The sequence below is a fragment of the Mesoplodon densirostris genome, chromosome 17 (assembly GCF_025265405.1).
Source record: "Mesoplodon densirostris isolate mMesDen1 chromosome 17, mMesDen1 primary haplotype, whole genome shotgun sequence".
Classification (NCBI taxonomy): Eukaryota; Metazoa; Chordata; class Mammalia; order Artiodactyla; family Ziphiidae; genus Mesoplodon; species Mesoplodon densirostris.
The window spans coordinates 63814661-63833206 of NC_082677.1; the positions used below are offsets into that span (position 1 = coordinate 63814661).

General features: G+C 43.3%; 1 protein-coding gene across 3 annotated transcripts in view; it reads left to right on the top strand.

Annotated features, from left to right (window-relative positions):
* The window catches only part of CLDN10 (claudin 10), a 92915-nt gene that overhangs the window by 61897 nt on the left and 12472 nt on the right, over window positions 1-18546 (top strand). For 2 of the 3 annotated variants that reach the window (XM_060080103.1, XM_060080104.1), the window contains exons 2-3: window positions 15764-15925; window positions 16014-16095. In XM_060080103.1, coding sequence (XP_059936086.1) covers window positions 15764-15925; window positions 16014-16095 — 244 coding nt within the window. Of the gene's footprint in view, window positions 1-9108; window positions 9337-15763; window positions 15926-16013; window positions 16096-18546 lie in introns of all 3 variants that reach the window. The other variant, XM_060080102.1, reaches the window with a different exon arrangement.

Consider the following 18546-nt stretch of genomic DNA (forward strand, 5'->3'; position numbering starts at 1 on the left):
AATGAAATTAAATGAGGAAATTAGGTACCCTCTTCAAATGTTTGATTATAAAAACCATTCTCCTAAAAAATAAAGATAAATACAAATTATGTAGAATTATTCTATTTTTGTGTGTGTTTGTTTTTATACTCAGTGAATATTAACTGAGTACATGATCTACAAAGTGCTGTCTTGGTAGAAAGCAAATGACTGATGACAAAGGAGTGCAGACTCTAGAACTACACTGGCTAAGCTGAAACTGCCCCCATCACTTCTCAGAGCCAGTTACTGCATCTCCTTGTGGTCCAGTTTCTACAGCTGTGCAGTGGGAATGAAAATAGTACTTACTTCATAGGGCTGCGATTAAATGAGTGCAGTACCTACAAGTGCAGGGTGTGGTACCTAAAAGGCACCCATATCCATTTTAATTAGACAACAATAGAAGAACGTCTACATTTTGGAAAAAACCTCACAATTAATTATTTGTTTATGGGTATGTTTGTGTAAGAACTTTTTTTTTTTTTTTGCGGTACGTGGGCCTCTCACTGTTGTGGCCTCTCCTGTTGCGGAGCACAGGCTCCGGACGCGCAGGCTCAGCGGCCATGGCTCACGGGCCCAGCCGCTCCGCGGCACGTGGGATCCTCCCGGACCGGGGCCCGAACCCATGCCCCCTGCATCGGCAGGCGGACCCCCAACCACTGCACCACCAGGGAAGCCCAGAACTTACATTTTTGACCCTTATTCATTTTAAACTTCCACAAATTTTTCCCATGAAGTGAGCCAAGTGGTAAACACTGGACTCCTGAGTGCTTTGAATCAACTTCTCACCAGCTCTATTCTGAGGCCCAGGGAAGGGGAAAGTCTCTTCAGTTGGAACAGGCACTAGAATGTGGCCTTTCCCACCCATTGCATGCAGTAGTATAGAGAGGTGAAGGTTGTGGAAACCACTCTCCACTTCTCCTTAGTGCTCACCCGTCTTCTTTCCTCAGTGCTACCTTCTTCCCCGGTTGGTCCTGTTCCTTCCCATCCCTACCCTGGGGCTTCCCATCTCTTTTGTATCTTTTTATTTCTTGTTCCTTCCCTTTCTCCTTGCATTTTGTTACCCTTATCCTGTCTTGTAGTTGTTCAGCCTCTTTTATATTTAACTGCTATTCTAGTTTTATTTCTCAGTTTTGCTTCACTTCCCTTTGAACACACCTCACCCCACCCCGAACTAATCTCACCCTCACTTCCTGGTTTCTCTTCCTCTGCTCTCAGCATCAACCTCTACCATGTTGGCATCGTACTGAAGACTTTCTGTATTTTTAAGATTTGCAATACAGTTCACCCTTATTCACTTACTGCATGTCAATCTAACTCTAATACCTCTTTTATGGAAAATGTAATTTTATAACTTTAAAGAGAGGTAAGGAAATGAAAGAGCATGAGTGAACCGGAATAGTACCCCTTTTTTTTTTTTTTTTTTTTTTTTTGCGGTACGTGGGCCTCTCACTGTTGTGGCCTCTCCCGTTGCGGAGCACAGGCTCTGGACGCGCAGGCTCAGTGGCCATGGCTCACGGGCCCAGCCGCTCCACGGCATGTGGGATCTTCCCGGACCGGGGCACGAACCCGCATCCCCTGCATCGGCAGGTGGACTCTCAACCACTGTGCCACCAGGGAAGCCCAGTACCCATTTTTTTTACGGAGTGTCTACCATGTTCCAGGTCCTTCATGTACATTGTCTCTAATCTTCACGATAACTTTGAAAAAGCTATTATTCATTCCCATTTTATAGTTGAAGAATAGATGCTGAGCAATTAGGTGACCTGCCCACAGCCATACAGAGATAGGATTTTATCTCATGACTTGACGGCTCCCTCATCTGCCCTCTGCCCAGCATCACCCTGTTTCATAAGTGAATTGAACTACTGCACTTTTCCCTTTTTAAAAAAATTTTATATAATGTTAAACGTCACTTTCCATTTACAGTTATTAAAAATTATTGGCTTTATTACCCTTTTGTACAATACATCCTGGAGCCTATGTTATACCCAATATCTAGTACCTCCCACGCCCCAACTCCTACATTGCCCCTCCCCCCTTCCCGCTGGTAACCATTAGTTTTGAACTACTGCATTTTTTTTTTTTTTTTTTTTTTTTTTTTTTTTTTTTTTTTGCGGTACGCAGGCCTTTCACTGTTGTGGCCTCTCCCATTGTGGAGCACAGGCTCCGGACGCGCAGGCCCAGCGACCATGGCTCACGGGCCCAGCCGCACTGCGGCATGCGCGATCCTCCTGGACCGGGGCACGAACCCGCATCCCCTGCATCGGCAGGCGGACTCTCAACCACTGCACCACCAGGGAAGCCCTGAACTACGGCATTTTATCACGTTTCTAATAAATAACAAAGAATTGAAAATAAGACTACCTATAGAGACCTTTTAATTATCTTCATGCACCTTCCCCCACCACACACACACCCATGCACATACATCTCCTTTAAATATAGCAAAGGAGGTTAGAGTAATGTCAGGAAGTGAGTAGAAAAGGGGCAAGTACACCAAGGAAAACTCTTCCTTGTTTCCTCTCCTTGTTGACTTTGTCTGGGAGATTTGGCTCCGGACGCGCAGGCCCAGCGGCCATGGCTCACGGGCCCAGCCGCTACACGGCACGCGGGATCTTCGCGGACCGGGGCACGAACCCGCGTCCCCTGCATCGGCAGGCAGACTCTCAACCACTGCGCCACCAGGGAAGCCCCTGTCTGGGAGATTTTTGTCAGAGATTCTTAGAGCTCAAAGTGGTCTTGGAGACCATCCAAAATAACTCCTTCGTTTTTCAAATGAGAAAGGTGCAACTCAGAGCAATTAAATGGCTTGCCTAAAACACATAGGTCTACTTGCTGCCCAACCTGGGTGGGTAGGTTGAATTAATACTCATAAGATGCTTATTGATCAGCAAAATACAACCAACCCATCTGCAAGCCCTAGAAAGTTCCAGCATCCCAGAGTGAGAGTCTTTCCAGGCTGGCGGAGTATTCACCAAGACAGCTGTGAGCTGCTGGGGCCCCAAACTTACCTCTCCAGGTGCTCAGGAGGAATCTAGGTAGTCCTAACCTACCTCAGAATGTCACCAAGTGCAAGTTCATGTGCCCAATGCCCAGTGAGGCCGAACAATGTGGAAAAGTCGGAGTTTGGAGCCGAGAAAGTTTTATTGCAGGGCCATGCAATGAGACGGAGGGCTCACGCCCCAAAAACCTCCAAACCTTCGGAAGCGTTTCAGCAAAGCATTTTTAAAGGCCAGGTTGGGGGTGGAGTCACAGGGTACGTGATCATCTCGTGCACAATTCTCTGATTGGTTGATGGTGAGGTAACAGAGTGGCTAATCAATCCTTAGGCGCCAGTAGGTCTGCGGGCTCATGCTCATCAAATAGTTAATTTATTCCATTTGGTGGTGGTTTTTAGCATCTGAAAAACTCAGGAAAGATGCATGAGATACTATTATCTGAGTACTTCAGAGAGGAGCTACAGCAGAGGCTCTGGGGGAGGGGGTCCTGCTCGGTCACAAGGATAGGGAATGAGTGTGTTTCAAATGAATGTATGAAAGACAAGTTCATAAGATATATATGTCATCTTCTGATGCAGTACAGCCTCAAAGGTACCAGATGTCAAAATAAGACACTGTTTATTTCCTTATAATTTTCAAAATAATTTATAAATATACACACATATATATGATCGATGATGCAATGATAAGCATGAGTATCCATTCCCGTAACTACTCCTCTCACTCTGCAGCATTCATGCTAAGTAGTTACAAGTATCATAGAATTAGTGTAGAGCATTAAGATAAACTAAGAGTGTTAGGGAAAATGAAGGAAAAAGAATACAGATATGCTATTTTACTATTTTAGTATCGGTGTTAATGTCTTCTTTAACGATATTTGGATCCTGAGAAGTTGTTTTTTAGTTAATACTGTATTTATCAGGACTTTAGTTTCTTCCCACCTCATCAGCAGCATGCCACCTCACTGGAATCTAGGAAGGAGCTAATGTATAGTGAAACCAAATTTGATGCTTAGAAAATTCTTGAGCTGTTGAAAGGCACACCTGTGTTGTTTGGCAGGTGAGCTGAATCTCAAGTAAAGAATTTCTGCAAATCTCTGGTTTAGTCGGCTAAACTGGTTTCACTCCTGAACAACCATGGGGGGGAGGGAATCCTCTATTTTTCCTTGATAACCATAATAATGCCAAAGAAATAACTTCCAACACTAAATCTCAGTGGTTTAGGTCTCAAAAGTGGAAAGGCTCAGAATATATTTCAGGACAGTAAATGTCTTCATGTCAAATTTATTATAGATAAATTAGTACTTTTCATATTGGGAAAAAAATACAGTTTTTTGTAAAGGCCAAGTTATTGTTAATTAAGATGTTACTTTGAGGGGCCTCCCTGGTGGCGCAAGTGGTTGAGAGTCCGCCTGCCGATGCAGGGGATACGGGTTCGTGCCCCGGTCTGGGAGGATCCCATATGCCGCGGAGCGGCTGGGCCCGTGAGCCATGGCCGCTGAGCCTGCGCGTCCGGAGCCTGCGCGTCCGGAGCCTGTGCTCCGCAACGGGGGAGGCCACAACAGTGAGAGGCCCGCATACCGCAAAAAAAAAAAAAAAAAAAAAAAAAAAAAAAAAAAAAAGATGTTACTTTGAATAATTTGGAGAAGTAACTTTCTAACTGTATTCACTTTTATATTTAAATTAAGAACGGTTTGTTATGAATAGTTAAATAAAAATTTCAGTGAACTGAATCCTAAAGAAAATAAAGAGGTATTTATCAGTTGAAAGGTACTCTGTAAATGGGTTTGCAGATCAGCTGCAAAGGTTATTTGGGACTCTAGAATCTTAAAGTGAAACAGGCCATTTATTCATCACTTCTTTTTAAAAAATCTATTCGGTCTATTTTCCTTTTCTGGACATTCTTATGTTGGATTATGTGGTTTCTTCTGACTATACCAGTTCTGAAAAGCTTAAGATATAAGACATTCTAAAGTAAATGCTTGATTCCTTACATAATAATCTTTAGGTATTAAAGAAACTTAACATTTTTTCATCCTTTGGTCAGGCACTTGTGGGCTCTAAATGTAACCCTCTGTAGTTAATATGCAGTATATGCCAGGGAAGAGAAGTTTGGGGCTGTCAAACCTCACAGAACAGACAGAGAATAAAAGAAAATTAATCAAGTCCACAGGCATAACGACCCTAGTCTGTTTCAGCTGGCAAAAGAACTAATAGTGCTGCTACCCAGATCATAATTTATGGGTTGTTTGTGGTATTTTCAACTCTTTTAAGTTGAAGCTGTGTGTTACCATCTCTATAGTAAAAGAATATTTCTTTCCTCAAACTTTTCAACCAACAGATGAATATTCTTTTTCTCTATAACACACACCATCTGGTTTGCTTAATTGACTGTTTATACACATATACATGCATCTCAACTGATCAGTGCTGTGGTTTCCAACCTGGCTGTACCTTAGAAGCTTTGGAAAAATCACTACCAGAGCCACCTCCAGAGATCCTGGCTTAAACGGTCTGGTGATGCAGCAGAGAGAGGGTCTTTCTTGGAGGTTCAAGTTAGAATTCAGAATTTGTTTCCTCTGGAAGCTATGTTGCAATGGTGGGTTTGTGGATATTTTAAGTACAATAGGTAAAACTACATTATCTGATAAATTTGGGGGGAATGGTCTGAAACACCGAATCAGTCTTCACAGTTCTTTTTGTAAAACAATGCACCTTTGGTTCCAAACAATGGAATTTACAACCAATCTGTTGATAAATTAGGAGCTGTGTGAGTCTTCAAGGTCACAACACTAGACTTTTTTGTGTCAAAAGTAAGTCAGGGTTTTGTCTTGCAAAAAAATGAATCAACAATTTTAGTGAGAAACTACCATGAGGAAGACACAAGCAAACAAAGACACTCAAACAAGACCAGGAAATAAAGTATAAAACCAACATTTGTGCAAATTTTAACTTTAGGAAACTCCATAGGAATGTCCTGGTTCATGAGTTCTTGTGTTTTCTGAATAGTAAATTGGATTAGAAATAAGCATATCGTTCAGAAAGAAATATGGCACAGAAGTAATAGTGGAAATATGCTGGAGGACAAGAAACCAAAACAATAAAAGCACTTTATAAAGGCAAATCATACAAAAGAATAGAGCACACTTGTTGTCAGTACTCAAAGGTGACTGACTTGAATAGAAGGGAAGATGAGAAGGATGAGGTTAGGTAGGTGCTTCCCAAGCTAGTGTTAAGCTTGACACCCCATGAACCCAACATGACACAACAGGACAAACTGGGACCAAGAGGAGCACAGTAGTGGAACTATGTCTGCATCCCACTAAGCAAACGGGTCTTCACCCGTATTCCCATTCACACAAGCCGTGAGATGTCCATGCACACACAAACACACTTCCCAAGAGCTGCCGCATGGCCCAAAAGTAGGACTTACCCTGTGTCATCTCAGTGCAAATCATGGCAGTTGGATGGACGTTAAAGACAGCCAGATTTGGGCTCAGTAGAAACAAAAACTTGCTAAAAGGCTGTTAGTATGAAACAGAACCAGAACACACACCTTGTCATGCACTGAATCTGAAGTCCAGAAGGTTAGAGCATGAACTGAATATTATCTCTAGAAATAGGATGATTGACCTCCTAGAGTAATGGAAATAAAAATAAAAATAAACAAATGGGACCTAATGAAACTTAAAAGCTTTTGCACAACAAAGGAAACTACAAACAAGACGAAAAGACAACCCTCAGAATGGGAGAAAATATTTGCAAATGAATCAATGGACAAAGGATTAATCTCCAAAATATATAAACAGCTCATGCAGCTCAATATTAAAAAAACAAACAACCCAATCAAAAAATGGTCAGGAGACCTAAAAAGACATTTCTCCAAAGGAGACATACAGATGGCCAAGAAGCACATGAAAAGCTGCTCAACATCTCTAATTATTAGAGAAATGCAAATCAAAACTAAAATGAGGTATCACCTCACACCAGTTAGAATGGATGTCATCAGAAAATCTACAAACAACAAATGCTGGAGAGGGTGTGGAGAAAAGGGAACCCTCTTGCACTGTTGGTGGGAATATCAATTGATACAGCCACTATGGAGAACAGCATGGAGGTTCCTTAAAAAACTAAAAATAGAATTACCATATGACCCAGCAATCCCACTACCATAATTCAAAAAAACACATGCACCCCAATGTTCATTGCAGCACTGTTTGCAATAGCCAGGTCATGGAAGCAACCTAAATGCCCTTCAACAGACAAATGGATAAAGAAGATGTGATACATATATACAATGGAATATTACTCAGCCATAAAAAGGAACGAAATTGGGTCATTTGTAGAGACATGGATGGATCTAGAGACTGTCATACAGAGTGAAGTAAGTCAGAAAGAGAAAAACAAATATCATATATTAACGCATATAGGTGGAACCTAGAAATACGGTACAGATGAATGGGTTTGCAGGGCAGAAATAGAGACACAGATGTAGAGAACAAACGTATGGACACCAAGGGGGGAAAGTGGCAGGGGGCGGGTGGTGGTGGTGGGATGAGTTGGGAGGTTGGGATTGACATGTATACACTAATATGTATAAAATAGATAACTAATAAGAACCTGCTGTATAAAAAATAAAATAAAATTCAAAATTTCAAAAAGAAATAGGATGATTTGTTGAGTGTGGAGTATATCCATACAATCTCCAATGGTCCTCCCAAATCTGTTTTGAAGTTTCTGTAATTCAACCTCCTCTCTTCTTCACAGATGTTGAATCACCTCTAATTTCATTCTGTACCAATTTGGTTTTGTTTTGTTTTGTTTAAGTGACAAAGGGGAATTGAGAAACTCTTCACAATGAACCAAAGTGTCCCTGCAATTTGGGGGTTAGCAACTAGCGTTGTTATAGCAGAACTGATTTAGAGGTTTTAGACCTTGGTTACTTTGGGAAAGAAGTAAATCCTGAAAGCTCATGCCACGAACTGCAAGACCTTTAAATGGACAAATAATAAACCCATAATAAAGTCAGAGTCTTGGTTCTCTCATTTATGCTCAACTGTGTGAACTCTGGAGCCAAAAGTACACCCTGATCTTTAAGTTTGCTTTGAAACAGCAATGAAGGAATGAGCTTATTCCTCAATTAGGTGCAAAAGGTGGAGGTGGTAAAAAAAAGTTAAACAAGATACAGAGCAGCTGTGACAGCCCATCGGCTCATAGAAGAGACTCAGAACTGGCAGCTGGAACGGACCCACAGGAGAAACGTCTTAAACGCACGTCCTACGTGTTCCTACATGTAGTATGTTGGTATCAGCAGGCCAGCATTGTGGCTGGAACAGTCACGACCAGGACTGTAAAGAAGGCCCCGACGCAGCCTGTCTCTCCATAGGCTGCTGTTCTGAACTTAGGTTTGTGCCACGCACCTCTTGACAGTGACCTTCCGCAAACCGCCGGGTCAAAAGGAACTGCAGAATTTTAGCTCAAGGCCGACTTCGAGCCCAGAACCGCAGTGGTCCCTCCTTGACAAGCCGAACTGGGTCGTCCAAAAGAGCGTGGCCCTAAACCTTTAGAGTTCAGCGGGCCAAGGGCTGCGTTAGCAGTTGGTGTCCTTTCCGGGCACACAAAAGGCTTTTTCTGCTCTGCTTTTACAAGGTATCCTAGAAGCCAAGCTATTGCCAATGGGTAGGGGCTGGGGAGGGGAGGGGAGGGGAGGGGAGGGGAGAGGGTCCGAACGCAGCAAGTTGTCCACATCTGGCTGCCAGTCTGTCCAACAGGAGAGCCGATCTCGGCTGTGCCTCGGCCCCGGGGATGCGGGCGCGGGGGGTAGGGGTGCCACAGGGACGCGCAGGCGTGCGTTCCTCCAGACCGCGGGCGCCGGGCCAGTTGGCTCGAGAGAACCCAGGTGGCGACCGTAAAAGCTCCCCGCGAGCCCTCTCTGCCCCAGAGGGCGCGTCCTGGGGTCCGCGCGCGCGCCCCCTTGCGCCGGGCTTGCAGGGGGCGGGGCGGGGCGGGGCGGAGGGGGCGGAGCCGCGCGTCTGGGCGCGCGGGGGTCGCGGCGCCGAGCAGGTGCGCGAGAGCGAACGCTGCTACAGCGGGCGGCATGGCGAGCACGGCGTCGGAGATCATTGCCTTCATGGTCTCCATCTCCGGCTGGGTGCTGGTGTCCTCCACGCTGCCCACCGACTACTGGAAGGTGTCCACCATCGACGGCACGGTCATCACCACCGCCACCTATTGGGCCAACCTTTGGAAGATGTGCGTTACCGACTCCACGGGCGTCTCCAACTGCAAGGACTTCCCCTCCATGCTGGCGCTAGACGGTCTGCATCCCGTCGCCCCCCGCCCCTGCCCCTCGCTCCTCCCCGGCCTGCCGGCGGGGCGCCCGCTGACCCCACGACCCCCGGCGGGACCCCCGGGCCGGACTCCTCCGAAGCCCGGCCCCGCTTTCCCCCTCAGTGCCTGAAGGAGCCGGGGAGAGTCCCCGGTGCCCGTGGCCCGCCTTCCCCGGACGTCTGTCTCGCGGGGGGCGCCTGTCCGAGCCCGGAACCCCGGGGCGGGAGAGAGGGGCACGCAGACAGGCCTGGGTGGAGTGGGTGACTCTCAGGCGACGGGCATGGAGGGAAGCAGCTTTGTTGTCTCGAGAGTTGAGGACAGGGCAGTGGGAACCCCTCTCTTGGGGACTGTTAGGACACGGAGTCACGAGAGGGGGCTTGTCTTCTCCAGCCAGCACTACCCAGAAGGGCTGGATTCTGATTAAAATGGACTTGTCAGAGCGAAATCTGCTCGCTCTGAACTCCCTTTAGCCATTTCGTTAGTTCTTTTAAAAGTGTGTGGGGGGGGGGAAGGAAACATTGCAGGAGCACCCGCTCCAAACCCCGCGCCCCGCATCTACAAATGAGTCTGCTGGGCTTTAACTCTGCCTCTAAAGGTTAGGAACATAAGTAGCCCTAGCCTGTGCCACAGAGAGTAGAGAATTCTGGCCAGCGGGAATCTTGTGCGGGAGACTGACAAGTTCTGTGTCGCGCCTCCCAAGTCCGTTCTCAGCGTCTCCCTCAGCGTTGTTAATTGTTTTCTACATAGTTCTTGTTAGCGGCGCTCTATACTGTATTGTATTAGAACAACAGGTGTTCGCGAAGAAAACTGGCTCTTTTTAGTTTCAGACTGGCTCTTTTTAGTTGACAGTGGATGTCAACCCGGTCACACTGATTGCTCAAGTTCTAGGCTCCTTTCTTCCAGGATTTTACAGCACATGAGTAGATGGATCCCGACAGAAACTTGAGAGTCATTTACATTCTCGATTTGAGGTGTTTTCTTTTTCTTTTATTACTGCTCTGCAAGCTTTTATTTGCATAACTGAGTAAATAAAGAATAAGATTTAATCCCCCTAAGATGGTGCTTGCCACAAAAAGCAAACTGCTGCTGAATGGAGGTATTTAATGGAAACTCCATATAAGGGAATACGTGTCTGGTTTTAGATGAGTGACACCTGGGTCTGTGTCCTGGTGTGTGTACAGTAAGTAGCTGGTACACTCTTGATTCCCTAGAATTGCGGTTGAATTTCCTGTGCCCTGCAGAGCACACATCCAGGTAGATGTTTGAACAGGCAGGCTCTTGTTTCTGTGATTTACATTCAGGAATATGGGATTGACAGTTACTGTCCTAAACACATTCTTCTGTTGTAACTGTACTGTCACCGAGATAGCCTGCCAGATAGGTACGCTTCCTTCTATAGGACAGCTGGGGGACAAGGGAGAGGCTGGAGAGATGAATACTCCATGAAGGTTATTGGGTGCAGCATAGTGTGCACCTTATGTGTCTGAGCTGAGAATGGACGTCATGGTCTCAAGATTTGGGGACAGGTGGGGTAATGAGGAGGAAGGAGAGCGTAGTCTTCAACCATCCAGCCCTAGAGAGGAGGCGTGACATTTGTATACAACCCAGCTCGCAAAGTGGCCTTCCGTGTGTGCTTGTGTGTCTAGAAAATGACTTTAAAAGACGTAAGTGACTTCACCTCTTGTTCTCCATTGTTTTAAAATCAATAACATAGCTTTATGAGTCAGTACATATAGAAGTAACTGTTTTTGTTTGTTTGTTTGTTTTTTTGCGGTACGCGGGCCTCTCGCTGTTGTGGCCTCTCCCGTTGCGGAGCACAGGCTCCGGACGTGCAGGCTCAGCGGCCATGGCTCACGGGCCCAGCCGCTCCACAGCACGTGGGATCTTCCCGGACCGGGGCACGAACCCGTGTCCCCTGTATCGGCAGGCGGACTCCCAACCACTGCGCCACCGGGGAAGCCCCAGAAGTAACTGTTTTTTTAACAACTGCATGGTATTCATTACTCTGGACAAACTGGTTTATTTAACAACTTACCCATTGTTGGACATTGGACCCTTCCTAGCTTTTCACTGTTCTTAGCACTTTACTGAAAACCCTTCTATTTGCCTCTTTGTGCATATGTGTGTATCTGTAGTGTAGATACTGAGGAATAGTATTGTCAGAGCAGTAGAATATTCATTTTATTATTCAGTTTAAATTGTCCAGTTACATTCCACCAGCAGTGTATGAGAATACCTGTTTCTCCACATTCTCACCACTAAGTGTTTCATCCAGTTTAATGGGTAACCTCCTACCATGTTATTATTTTATTCCCTGATCACTGTGATTTTGACCACCTTAGCATGATTTATTGACCCTTTTTTGTGTGTGTGTGACTTGCCTGTCCATATCTTATGCCCATGGTTCTTTTGTTTCCTCTTGGTTTAAATGATGTGTTTTTTTAAATTCTGGATATCAGTCCTTGATTTGTTATATATGTTGCAGTCTTGGCCCATTGCTTGTCTTTTAAATGTGTGATGTCTTTTCTCATACAAAACATTGAAATGTGTACTATAATCATAGTTATCAGTCTCTTCCTGCTGGCTTGGCTTTTGTGGCTTAAGAAAGCATTGCCTATCACAAAGTTATAAACTTACTTTTCATCATCTCTCCGAATAATGTTTTGGGGGGTTCAACCACACAGCCTCATTTTCATGTGGAGAGAAGTCAGTTCCCCCAAAGAGGAGGCCCCTCTGCTTGTTCGCGCTCTGCCATGTATTTTCTGGGCAGCCACATCTGCTGGTTGCTGGGCCTAAGGCAGGCCCTGCCTACAGCACGCTGCATGTGGATTTCCTGGTTATTGCACTTGAAGTGGAGGGAGAAAGCCATGTTGCCAGGAGCTGTGGTGACCACAGGCCTGAATAGGCCAGTCCTCTCCTTAAACCAAGCAGAAAAATCCAAGAAGGGAGAGAGAAGGCTCACAGCTCTCCCCGTCTAGTCTTAAGTGGAAGAACATGCCTCTTGGACACAGATGATGGAGTCATTATTCTGAATCTCCTATGTGAGGTCAAAGCTCTGATTCCTCTTCATCAGGGGGTATCATTGTTACCCCAGTTCTCCCTACAAGGAAAAAGCTAAATGTGCAGGTTTAATGTTATGCCATGTTAGGATTCCAACTCTAATTTCTGCTTAGAATCAATCTTAGTGTTATGGAAGGGAAGCTTTGATGTGTTTCTTACCACTCACCAGACGCTTGGTTCATATTCCTCCTGTGAAGGAAGTGCTGTTATCCTTGGGTTTTACAGATGAGAAAACAGGCTTGGAGAGATTAGGTAATACAATCGGGGATACACAGCAGGTAAATAGAAGAACCAGAGGTGAAATTCAGAGTTCACGTCTGACCCTCATATCACCCTTCTCTCAAAGGATTTGCAAAAAGTACTCAAAGCTACTAGCATAAGAAAGCACATCCTTTTTTTCTTCCTTCAATCAGCAGCTACCAAGTGTACTGCTAGGGAATTGTCTCCACCAAGTGGATATTTTCATTTTTGCTAGTTGGAAATGGAAAATAAGGTACATTTGGAACACATTGAACTTTTAAGGGACACCTTGAAGTTTTCCTCCAACAGAATTCATTAATTTGAAGTCACACTATTTTACTAATTGAAAAACTCACCGTTGAATGAGCTGGTGATTTCTGTTTATTGCTAACCCATATTCCTTTCAAAGCACCATTTGAACTGCAGCTGAGCATTTTGAGCCAGGTGTTTTTTTTTAGTATATGCCATCTATTTTTGTTAGTGGGAATGTTTGCCATTTCTTCCAAAGGAGTTAACTATAAATTATACTTCAGAGAACTTCTGAGCAAATATGTTCATGCCTCAGCACTTTAATGCGTTAATTAGCTATTAACGGTGTCAGTAAATTAGACCTGTCAAAAATAATGGCCTCCTTGACTAGGTTTTTACCACCACTTCACTTGAGGGTGTTACTTATAAGTTTTGACCTCCGGAACTGTTGAAAAAGCAAGGTTGTAGAGGTCTGCCTTGCAAAAGATAAACTCTGAGAGGGTTTGTGGGAAGTCACCCAAGGCTTGAGTCTGTGAGTGTTTTAAGGACTGGTAGCCCCTAACTTACAGACCTCAGGCTTACCAACAACTCGATTCCATCTATGGCTGACAGTGGAGTTTATCCCCAGGAACTCTAAACCCTTCTTTTATGTATGCGATGAGTTAGCAATTTATTGCTACTGTTCCCACACCAGAGAGAGTTACCTTCCCCACCAAATCAGGGTTCTGGTTGGTTCTGAGGAAGGACCTGACCTCATCAGAACCTGCTCTCTATCTCTCCTCTTGTGCTGAGAGGGCAGAGCTGATCCTGCTGCAGGTACCAGGGCTGAGACCAGAGAACTGAGTGAGACACTCAGGGAAAAAATGGTATGAGTAGTGGTTAAAGTTTAAAGCCTACTGTTATTTTTCCAGTCACATTAAGGGTTGAATTCATCAGCCTGGGATTCTGACCACTGTGTACCATTTGGGAAAATGTGTTTCATGTTGTTAGTGATCAGACCATAGACTTAACCTTTTGCAAGACTCGTGTTTTCTGTACATAAAGCCTGTAAGATTCCTAAAATAAATGCAAATTATGGTGCATGATAAGGTTTTCTAGAATAGTTTTTTAAATATAGGATAGAGGTTATATCACACACACACTTTGTTGTCTGTTTAGGATTGCAGTAAGAGTCAGCTAAAACACCTCAAAACCACAGGTTAAAACAAATCTCAAAAAATAATGAAACCACACTGTCCCAGTAGCTCTGGTGGTAAATGATGAGTCAGTTGTGGTTATCCTGGAGGACTGTCTTTAATCTTGCAGGGAACTAACAGGCTTCCTCCCCCTATGCTTCTATTGCTCCCTGGGTTCTGGTTGGGGGACTTGAGGGTTGAAGTTTAAAATAGAGCTGGGTCACTGTTCAGCCGCAGACACAGATAGCCCTGCAGCACTACTATAGCTACCAAAATAAGCCTCCATTATCCTGTTTTGCTAAAAATAAGTTTCTTTTGCTGTTTTTGACAGCCTTACCATCAGGGAAATTATTTTCTGTCTGGAAGTAGTTCACCCTATAAAATAGAAAATCATTGTCATTGCATTCTGCATTTGTAGGGGCCTAAATCTGTTCAGTTAATTAGAGCATCTTCTGGGTACTCTTCAAAATGGATCCTGGGGGTAGGACTAAAACTTAAAATTTTATTCTTTCCCTGAGAAACATAGACTGGAGGCCACCTTCCCCCATTATTCCCTGAATATATGATTATCGTAGCCTTAGAATTATTATTTATCATTGACTTTGCCTGAACACAATAATAAATGACTTGGTGTATCTTGGCACTTATGAGTTTTTTCATATTAAAAAGTTTAATGCCAAATGTAAACCTGAGAGATATGTACATTCATTTGCTTAACAAATGAACACACCAGTATGTGCCATCATTATTTCAAACTGAAATATGGCACTGTTTCAGTCTGAAATGAAAATGATGGCATGTGGTAAAAATGTATTAGTTTAACTTCTGTTAACTTAAAATCTGTTAGTGTCTGGACAAAAGCCAGGCTGAAGTTTACCATCACCCTGGCTGTGCAAATAAAAATAGGTGACTAAGAAAATGAATGGTGTAGGAGGAATGATCAAACAAACCAACAGAACAAACTTTCAGGATACTTTGAAAGCATCCATTTATATGCAAACAGTTAATTTCATAATTATAAAATATTCTTCTAGGAACCAACCAGTGCTTATTTAAACCCGATGTTATTACGTGTGCCCTGAAAACTTTTAAAAGGTCATGAAAACACATCTTGATTTAGACTTCTCATGGCTCATGATGACATTCCAGTCAGTCTCATTTATAATCTTTCACTAATATTAGAAGATGTGACTTTGTGGGAGCTCTGCTCAGTTATAAAGATTACAACGTCAAAACCATTAAAACATCTATTTTAAAGGTCTGATGTGCAAAGGAGTAACAGGGTTGAGATAGTGGCAGATGAGGTTTCCCAGGGTGAAAGGCAATACTGCATGCGTTTTGTAGTCAGAGCTGGATGGAATCCGTTTCAACCCCTTACTAACTCGTCTCTGGCACATTATGTAACTCTTGTGTGCCTCAGTTTCTTCATCTGTGAATATGGGAATAATAACACCCAGAGATATATCCTGAGGATCATGCATAGGCCAAACTGAAAAGTGTGTGACGTAAAATAGGCACTCCATACAGCTTAACTTGCTTTTCTTTCTTGCTTGTCTTAACATATGTTTTAACCATTGTGGTTATGTTTTCGGAAAGCAGCACACTCATTCATGAGGACAGTGTAAATGAGAATTTCTTCCTGGACAACCACACGTTTTATGTTAATGTAAATGACCTCCTCTAATTGCAGGTTATATCCAGGCATGTAGAGGACTTATGATTGCCGCCGTCAGCCTGGGCTTTTTTGGTTCCATATTTGCCCTGTTTGGAATGAAATGTACCAAAGTCGGAGGCTCAGATAAAGCCAAAGCTAAAATTGCTTGTTTGGCTGGGATTGTATTCATACTGTCAGGTAAATAGTAACTTTCTTCCAAACAAGGTGCTTCAGGATGTTAATGAAACACCAGTAATCATAGCACTTTCCTTCTGATGCTCTTCAGGGCTATGCTCAATGACCGGGTGTTCCCTGTATGCAAACAAAATCACAACGGAGTTCTTTGATCCCCTCTTCGTGGAGCAAAAGTAAGTACTCTTCTTAAGTCTGTATGCTTGTGGCACACGGGAAATGGATATAAAATCATCATCTAAATTAAGGTACATAAATTTCCTCCGTGGCTTATGAAAGTGAGACATACTAATAAATGATGTTTGATGACATCATTCAAGAGAAAACATTTTATATGCTACGTTGGCAAAAGATGCATTGAATTACTGCATTAGGGTTACATAGTGTCTTGTCTCTAAATAGCTCAAGGCGTAGGATTTAGAATGCTGAAGGTCATCTACTGTACGAAGTCACGTAGAGGAAAAGTGCAAGAGAGGTGTAAGGTGGGGAGGAAAGAAGGCTAAAGTATGACAGCAGAAACTTAAGAGCTTGTCTCAATTGTTGTCCATCCAAAATGATATTTGCCGGATGTTCTGGGCCAGCTTCCATCTCAGGCATTGAGATGAACACTGAGACTGTGATCCTGAAGATGAGAAACGTTTAAGTGATATTGAATGAAATACTATGTTTCAGTTTTAGTTAGCCTTTTACATTTGTTCTGTTGACCACGGCCTTAACACGTTCCACCTAATAAACCTTTGTAAAGAAATTGTACATGATGCAGGGTCTTTAAAAAATGGTGTAAGAGTGGCACAGACACCCAGATGTGACCGGTCTCAGCTGCGGGTGAACGGTTTGGCACTTACAGACCAGTTTGTTTGTTGTTGGTGGTTTTTAATGATGGGCTGTTGCTTTTTATAGTTTCTCTAGGCTTATTTCTTTGCATTGGGAAAACCCAAGGAATACCAAATTAGAAGTAATAATAGATCAAGTATTTTGTCTTCTGTGAGAATATTCCCACGGACTTCTATAGAAAGCCGCATGTGTGCTGCCGTCGCCCAGGCTGGGGATTCTCTTTCAGTCTTCAGATCAAATGTTATGGAAGTTTAAAAGAGTAATTACTAAAATGGATGATCAGGGTCCATTACTTGTTTCTGGTGGATTTAGGAATCTTTAGGAAATGATTTTTCTAGTACTGTCTTTAGTTTATGCATAAATAGTAAATGTATATGTAATGAAATATAATGAAAATAATAGCTAACACATGTTGAGCCCCTACCATGTAGCACTACAAATATTATTTTATTATTTTAGTCTTACAACATCCTTATGAAGTAGGTTCTCTCTGCACCCCCTTTTTTTAAATTGGGGAAAGAATTCAAGGAATATGTGCAAGGGAACTTGGACTAAGCTAATAGGCTGATTGAACTGTGATTCAAACCAGGCAACCAAACTCTAGCACACTTACTCTAAAATGCATGATATATAATATTCTACTATTTTGTAATTTTTGTGACAGTATGCCACATATATTTTTCATCAAAGAAGTTTCTTTTGTGCAGTAGTGTTTACTGTGAAATTTTATTAGATGGAAAACAAGAATGACTGCTTCAGACCCCAGTATAATGTTCACTCCCCTACCTATGTTAGAGAATGTGTTCTGATTTGTAAACTTTCTCCTGATTTTTGATAATGAGATTTGCACCGATGTGCATGGCACCAAACATTGAGATGAAAACTGACTGTTCTCCTGAAGATTAGAACCATTTTAATGATATTTAAATGAAATATCAGTTTTCATTTAAATATTATACTTAAATGATATTTTTATTTCAGGGTTTGATATCATAAGTATACCACAAAATCATATTTCTCACAGTTTATTTTATTAAAGACATTGCCGACTTTTCTGGATTATCTTTCGTACATCACTGTTCTGTCTTCCTGACAATCATTAATGATGTCTTTGTCAGACTCTTAAAAAATCATTTTCATCTTTTCTCACAAGGCTGAGGCTAATATCTGTATCTGTATCTGCACAGTAACTTAAACCTTTCCTTTGTGTTCTGTGCTCGCTACATGCTCAGTCACCTAACTCAGTTTAGTACCACTGGAATTTCTTATTCTTTCAGACTTTCGTTAAACTCAGTTCAGTAATTATGGACTGTGAGAGGTTTTCCTCTTTTCTACATTCTTGGTGCTACTTTGAACTATTCCATTCCCACTGTGAGCTTACCAGCATCCCTCTTTCTGTCTATGACTACTCTCTCTGTCTGTTTTCTCGTCTGAAAAATCAGGATAATCATAGAGTTGCTGTGAGAGTTAAGAGAGTGTGTATATATACCCTTAGACCTGATTAGAAAAGAGCAAAAACCTTGTATTAATAACTGTATTGTGTTAGCTATTATTAAGGTTGCTTTTTTTTTTTTTTTTTTTTTGCGGTATGCGGGCCTCTCACTGTTGTGGCCTCCCCCGTTGCGGAGCACAGGCTCCGGACGCGCAGGCTCCGGACGCGCAGGCTCCGGACACGCAGGCTCAGCGGCCATGGCTCACGGGCCCAGCCGCTCCGCGGCATGTGGGATCCTCCCAGACCGGGGCACGAACCCGTATCCCCTGCATCGGCAGGCGGACTCTCAACCACTTGCGCC